At 34.9% G+C, this 7231-nt stretch overlaps 2 protein-coding genes across 2 annotated transcripts; one reads left to right on the top strand and one right to left on the bottom strand.

The window, feature by feature from the left end:
- Nucleotides 1–854: 854 nt before the first annotated feature.
- On the bottom strand, nucleotides 855–1802 carry LOC149262995 (uncharacterized). The gene is made up of 3 exons (XM_089386910.1): nucleotides 1561–1802; nucleotides 1352–1473; nucleotides 855–1257 (listed from the first exon to the last, which is right to left on the bottom strand). The coding sequence occupies exons 1-3, from the start codon at nucleotides 1791–1793 to the stop codon at nucleotides 1136–1138; spliced, it is 477 nt and encodes a 158-aa protein (XP_089243036.1). The 5' UTR covers nucleotides 1794–1802; the 3' UTR covers nucleotides 855–1135.
- A 998-nt stretch (nucleotides 1803–2800) lies between these two features.
- LOC149262994 (uncharacterized) lies at nucleotides 2801–3872 on the top strand. Its single transcript, XM_089386903.1, has 2 exons — nucleotides 2801–3308; nucleotides 3466–3872. The coding sequence occupies exons 1-2, from the start codon at nucleotides 2941–2943 to the stop codon at nucleotides 3851–3853; spliced, it is 756 nt and encodes a 251-aa protein (XP_089243029.1). The 5' UTR covers nucleotides 2801–2940; the 3' UTR covers nucleotides 3854–3872.
- Nucleotides 3873–7231: the final 3359 nt, after the last annotated feature.

Below are 7231 nucleotides of genomic sequence, written 5' to 3'. Positions count from 1 at the left end.
ATTATGTTGGTAGATAATATAAATTGAAACAGAAGTATTATACTAGTAAATGATTAGGCACTTGAACGAAGACACGAATAAGTATTTTATGGTACAAAAGTATATTATAAGAGATGGTATACAGTAAACTTGAAAACAAGATTAGGCATGCTATTAAAAGAATGGATTGAACCAGTAAATTTAAAGGTTAAACACTTACCTAAGAACTGTATAAATTAGAAAACTTGAAGAAAAATTTGTATATCTTGCTAAATAAGGAAAAACTAAACTTTCGAGAGGAATTCTTCCTCTAGGGTTACCATTGGTAAACCCTCCTGAGATAGAGAAAACCCAAATAGATATAAGAGTTATCATGACTTGCCGAAGAAATTCTCAACCAATGAAATCACAATCTGAGTGAAACAATAACCAAAATCACTGAATACTATCAAATATTAAACATATGAGTACTCTCAGCCCGATCGTTTACTACTAGAAAAGGAGAAGATTACAGTGGAAAATACTGGGTTTGTGAGTCAACCATTTTTCCACTAATTCATTTAAACAAGAAAGAGAATGGTCTCGACTCCAAGACAGACTTATCTAATGTAAAAAGATCAAAACAAAAACCACAAAACCCTATGAACAGGATAAATCTCACCCAACCGGAAGTGCATAATAATGACTTAAAAGAATAAGGAACACTGTTGAACAGTAAAGGTTGAAACTTTCATTCAATAAGGGTTTGACAGAAAACACGCTCTAAATTTTTGAGGAATATGCATAAAATTAACAACATAAACATAGCAAGAATACCCTCCTCCTGTGATAAATTCCAGGTAAACATCTTTCACATCCAGTGTAGTTCATAAGGAAGAGATTCATTAAATTACAAAAGATAATGTCCAGACAAGTCCTTCAAATATAGGAAGAGATTTCATATAAGTGAATATTGTCCTCAAAAGAGGAATAAATGTTATCATAACCAATTAGATTTTTTTTCCAAATAAATCCTTGCACCAGAAATTGACCAAAACTAACATGAAGACCCTAGTCAAGAGCTAAACTGAGTAAATTAGTGTAATAATAGAGAAGACGACTCTCTGTCTCATACAACTGAGGGAGACCCAAAACCCACAACCTCGAAACTCTGAAATCAGTATCCACAATACTCAGAGGCTGAAATAGGGGCGGGTCTGCAACCTTGGAACCAGCTACCAGAAGGGAACCTTGCCGTCAAATGACCATTATCGAGCAACATGAAGTCTCCCTCGGAACCTTGCAATTACCAGAAAACAATTAGAAGGGAGGTCGAGTAATCTGTAATCTTTGAAAACAAAATAAAAGAAGGAAAAATGGAAATACCCTATACCTGGTTTGGGGTTGCACCCATGATGTTGTGTCTTTATAATAGAACCGATGAAACCCTCCTTTGGGTTGCACCCACGATGCAGTGCCTCCATCACAGAAGTGATGAAACCCTCCTTCACAAATCTGACAGGTCAAGTGAAGTAATTCATAACTATAGCAGAGAACCTGAGTAATGTCAAAGGTAATAGAACACATGGTAATGGTATGAACCTGTAAGTATACGAAGCCGAGCTCAGAGCCGGAATACGATGCCCAAGGTGAAGCGAAATGGTGGAGAGAAGCTCTCGAACAATCCAATAAGGTAAGTTAAGCCTCATCATTGTTGGATCAATCTTCGCAATGAAGAACCGTAGATGAAGAGGTGCGGCATTCGAGGTGGAGCCAACAACTGTAAATCTCATTGAAGTATGTAGAGACCCTGATGTCACCAGCTCAGAGTCCATTAATATCAAGTACTAGATAGATTTCCATATCATTAACCCGCATTACGTGTAAACCATTACCATCAATAATTGTATGCAAATTCAAAGACCTTATATATATTCGTTACAAGTGTAATGTGGCGCAATCGTAATAACTAAATCATAGCTATACGACCAATGTAATGCTGGCACTTATATAACAAGTAAATCAATGCTATGAGTGAAACTATGCATGCGGAAAGTAAATAAAAAATAAATATAAAAAATTATTATATTCTTTATGTTTTGTTAAGAGATCTGACATTTACATAATTCTAAAATTTTCCCATTCATGTCAAATGTGACTTTTAAAAGAGTAGGTTTTAACTTTTAAAATTTTATTATTTTTTATTTTTTTAACACAAATATTTTTGAATTTCTAGTAATTTCATAATAAATTTGAAATAAATTTCAATAAAATTTTAGATGAATTTCAACACATTATTCCTATCCATATTTAACTAGTTTGTATTTGGATTGATATTACTAGCTTCATCCAATAAATAAATTTGCACAACAAAGAAATTTAAGGAAGTTTAGGAACTTTAAATTTAATCAATTTTATTGACTGAACTAGTGACAACAATTTTGATATTTTGTAGGTCAAAATTCAGTAACATTTATTATTGTTTTTTTTGGAAAGAAAGTGTGCGTTTTGGTTATATGAAATTCCCACTATTTCTAAAAATAATTAGGCTGATAGGCCTTCCTATGCATCAACAATCTCAACGCTTTTAACCTGCTCCATTGGATCAGGTGAGACACTTTCAATGGTTGATTTGAAGTATGATTGCTTTTTCCAAATATCTTTTAGTCACCTTACTGCTTCTTCCCATTCTTTTATGTCACTATTGAAGATATTTTTACTGCCTTTTCTCTGTCCGTTGTTGTTGTTGTTCTTCTTCCCTGGCTTTTGGCCGGCACTATTCTTCCTTGGATTCACTTGTAATGTATATTGTAGTTACACATCCAACGATAACAGGAACAGGTGAGTTGTAATGGATGCCGGTACAATACATTTAAAGAACGCTAAAAGTTAGCTGTAATTTTGAGATCGACATAAAAATACTTTTCAAGCAGCCAATAGTTCACAGAAGGTTCACACAAGGGCTCTGGTAGATTTCATCAAATGGAATCTCCGCCTACCATGACCGCCCTCAGTTCTGATAAGATAAACATGAATTCCAATCTGCAGAATGCCTGGACTGTACCATCTTATATTACTGTTAAGAAGATGAAGATGAGAAGAAATCCCCAAAAAAGCAGCAGCATTGTCAGAGCTCAACTGGTACAGTTTCAAGCAAAGAGAAGGATGGATGTTCCGTTCAGACAAGGAGCTAGGAAAGGAGAAGATTATATAAAAGAAACAGAGAGGATAGTGAAGATTACATTTCCAGATTCTTCGAGGGTTAACTATTTGGGTGACAATCTCTGGCGAGCTCGTCTGAGGCCTGTCACATTCTTCACCGTTATGGCCATCCCCTTCTGTGATGTCAAGTGAGTTCATTCATGTTTAAAAGCTTCTTAAACATCACCCAGTTTCAATTTCTTTGTTTTTTCATCTTTTGAAAGCGACCAAATGTAATATCTACATGGGGTTCTTTTCAAATTTGGAATTATTGTAAGCTATTTCTGTGAAAAATCTGCGTTGCAGGGTTTTACACACAAACAACTCCCTCCAATTAGCATCCAATAGATTGATTTTAGATATAAAAGTTCTTCCAGGTCAGAATAATGGATTCGATTTCCAATTTAATTTGCAAGGAGAGCTTCTTGTACACAGGGAGTCATCTTCGGTTTTAGAAAGTGAGCAGACTCCCAGCTTCAGAGGGTGGGTTACAATGGGGTTAGATGCGAATCTTCCATTACCCTTCTCTTTGATGGAAGATTATATTGTTCTCCCGGTTGGGAATGGTATCTTGGAACAAATTTTAAGGGCCATGGAAAGAGAATTGTCTTCCAGAATTATAAGGGATTACAACATTTGGTGCCATGTTTCGACTCAGCTAACTGGTACAGTTCCACAACTGTCCGCTCCATGAGTTTTTTACTTTTCTAAATTCTGAGTTTGAGCCTATCAAAATATATCACTATTTGTTATTTTACTGAATATAATGTATGTAAATCGAATGTTAATAGAGATTAAATCTTTTTTGTACTTTTGAATCAGAGAACAAAGCCGGTCGAAATACATTGAAGTTAAAATATTAGTTAGTTCCATGAATAACACAGATACATCTCAGGTTAACGTATTTGATATCAATAAAATGAATGACATGGCCTTGGAGTGTTGGTGATGTTCTTCTGTTTTCCATTTAATGCTACAATAGTTTTAGCTTTTTTATATCTATAAAAACATTAGATCTCTTCTGATACAAATTTGATGCACCGAGATTTCGTTTTGAACATTTTAAAAAGTTTTAGACAACAGTCAGTACCTTTCTAAGTTTTGCATTACATTCTAAAATGATTAAAAAAGAAAGAACATTTTAAAAAGTTTCAGACAGCATTCCGTCGGTATATTTTTAAGTTTTGCATTACATTTTAAAATGATTAAAAAATAGCTAGATGTTAGGGTGGTTCAGATAAATTTGATTTGGTCAAGTTGACTTGTGGTTTTCATGTTTTATGTTTTTTTTATCCGAAGGTGGCAAAACTTATCAAACTTAGGGGTCAAACCAACAGTTAGCACAATCATCTCTGCCTGCTATCCGCGAATGTAGGTTTGACTCATCACTATTATCGATGAAAACCATGCCACCTATAATAACTCGCTGGTGGTCCATAAGAGAGCAGGCTTCCACTCGTGCCAGATGTCGCTGGGTCTTTGGCCGTTAACCTGTTTCCTTACGTCAGAGGAAGACGAGCTCTTAGCCAAGCAGAAGCAGTTTTATGGCATACTCCAAGCCGACATGTTTTATGTTTATAATAATTCATAGTTTTATTTATGGTATTATTCTCTATTATAATTTATTTCAAAACTCAACAAAATCAATGATGATTTCCCAGTGGCTATTAAAATCAAACAATAGTGTCTTTAAACACATTACTTCTCTCCATGTTTTATAATCCTAACACTAATGCTAAGATAAGATAATTTTCAATATCTTACTACTCATAATTCAGTTGCTATATCTTACTACTCATAATTTCATTATTTTGGCACTGTGTAATCGATATTTTCGAAACCAGTTTGTGTGTTATCTATGTCTCCTTGAATTTAGAGTTTAAGGTCAAACTAAATGCAGATATATTATGATCTCATTGACATAAAACATATCAATATATTTTTATTTTACCTCACCTTTGGTGAAAGTCCATGGAAGCCAATATATCCCTTCAAGGATTTATTTTATTTTGGGAAATTTATTGACTAGGTTTAGTTTGAATGATTGAATTATTATAATATTTATTATTTTGAATCAAAATACAAATCTTTCAATTTAACATTTCTATTGGCCTCTCTTTGCACCTTTTGGGGCAATTGCTAGTTAATCTATTTGTAATAAAGATGCGATCAATTTATAACACCATATTATTGGTATCAATATGTTAGAAATATGATTCGTGTATTTTAATGGCGTTGTTTAAATAAGTTACAATTTTGTATTAGAATTAATAGAAATTCTTTTTAAAATCAGTTATTACGGGTAAGTTTTAGAATTTCGAGTGTTTAAATTTTTTCTATTTTTATCACAAAAAAAATGGATTAAAACATTTTCACAATTGAATTTCTTTAAAAAAAAATCACCAAATTAAAATTTTAGTCACAAATTTGCCATCAAATTGTGGTCTTTTTACATCAACGTCACTTTAAACTCATGTAATAAAGTATTTAAATATATATTAAAAATTGGTATATTATAAATATCTATTTTTAATTTAAAAGATAATAAGCTTTTATTATTATTTTTTTATTTTAAATTTTATTCTAAAAAACAATTTTCTTCTTTTTTACTAAAGCAAGTGACAAACCTTCTATTTCAATGAAGCACTCAAACTACATTATATATAACCGTCCACCAAACTCTGTGGACTTAGGAAAAATAGAACGTAGCCAAAGAGGAAAGAGACACACCCACCTTGGAAAAGTACCATCCAAACTCTTTAAGTTACATACAAAAATTAAGTGACGGGAAAGGTTGGACACGTGAGCTTTCCTCATATATTCCCGTGAAAACAATCCTATAAGCTGCCTCGTTGATCACCGCCGTCCAAATTCCTCTCTTAATCTGACAATGGATATGCGTATCACTTCTGGAAGAAACATGATGTTTAACCTCCTGACCCCACAAAACCACACGATAAATCCTAATTATTGATCGGCTTTGCGAGAATGGATGACTGAGCTGAATATCGCACGGCCAGAAGCTCTCGACCTTTAATGCGTGATGAGGGTGGTTTTTGGTCCCCACCCTCCTCCACGTGTCAGGCTTCGTGTGGTATCGGAGCTCATTCTCCAAAACCACTTTTTGTTTGAAAGCGGTGTGATCGCCTACAATCCACTCGGCCAATAGTTTTATCACCCGACTATGAAAATAAGTACAATTCTTCCTCCTTCTCCGCTGCCGATAGTTAATCCCCCAATTTTCCCCTTGGATTGAGAAAAATTTCCGCCAAAAACAGAGGATATATGAAGAAGAGATTATTCTATCTGCCATTACCAACCAGGGCCAGCCCTCTACTTGTTTGGCCCAAATGAGAGAAGCCTGCTAAGAAATGATCATCGAGACCTATCCTTTTTAGGTTTGTTCCGGAACTCTTCTTTGTCCTTTTCCGCTAGGTCATGACTGCGAATTTTTAAAATGCTTTGTGGTATTGCTTGCCACACTGTCAGAACTCTGCTTTCCTTGTAGCTAACACCTTGGTTGGCCAAGAAATCTGCCATTTTGTTAGCCTCTCTGCACACATGATTGAACTTGACTAAGTTAAGCCCCTGAAGGTGACCGTCAATTCTCTGGAAAACCCAGATTAATTTCCAGTGTTGAGAGACTTTCTCCAGCTTTGATTCGAAGTAAATTCTTCTTACTGAGTTAATAACTAACTCAGAGTCAGCTTCAATGATCACGTTGTGATAGTTCTCCTGCTTCAAAAACTCTAGGCCTTGCTCCATCGCCATTAATTCTGCCATGTTATTGGTGGCTCTTCCTAAATGACAGTGGAATAGGGAGAGGATGTTACCTGCTTCATCCCTCAAAACCCCCCCATAGCCAGCTATGCCAGGATTACCTTTTGAGTCCCCATTGACATTGAATTTCAAAAAGCCTCTTAGAGGAGGTTGCAAATACTCCTTTTCAGAGACCTTTTTGTTTACTGTTCTATTCTGGTTTGGTAGGCAGATCCCCTACATGCCTAATAGCGTGAGAGTTTGTAGGTCAGCTCCTGAGGGAGGAATTTTGGGAAGATTCCTAATTAATGAG

The sequence above is a fragment of the Pinus tabuliformis genome, chromosome 6 (genome assembly GCF_031772625.1).
Source record: "Pinus tabuliformis cultivar Carrire ecotype Pingquan chromosome 6, CPIR1, whole genome shotgun sequence".
Lineage (NCBI taxonomy): Eukaryota > Viridiplantae > Streptophyta > Pinopsida > Pinales > Pinaceae > Pinus > Pinus tabuliformis.
This window is presented reverse-complemented; position numbering and strand designations above follow the sequence as displayed.

Bases quoted from the DNA above. Each gene is read 5' to 3' on its own strand.
- LOC149262995 (XM_089386910.1), bottom strand. From the start codon at position 1,793: ATGGACTCTGAGCTGGTGACATCAGGGTCTCTACATACTTCAATGAGA. The intron at 1,474-1,560 runs GTTCATACCATT...TTGACCTGTCAG, and splicing joins TCGGCTTCGTATACTTACAG to ATTTGTGAAGGAGGGTTTCA. The intron at 1,258-1,351 runs GTATAGGGTATT...GGTAATTGCAAG, and splicing joins TGGGTGCAACCCCAAACCAG to GTTCCGAGGGAGACTTCATG.
- LOC149262994 (XM_089386903.1), top strand. From the start codon at position 2,941: ATGGAATCTCCGCCTACCATGACCGCCCTCAGTTCTGATAAGATAAAC. The intron at 3,309-3,465 runs GTGAGTTCATTC...TCTGCGTTGCAG, and splicing joins ATCCCCTTCTGTGATGTCAA to GGTTTTACACACAAACAACT.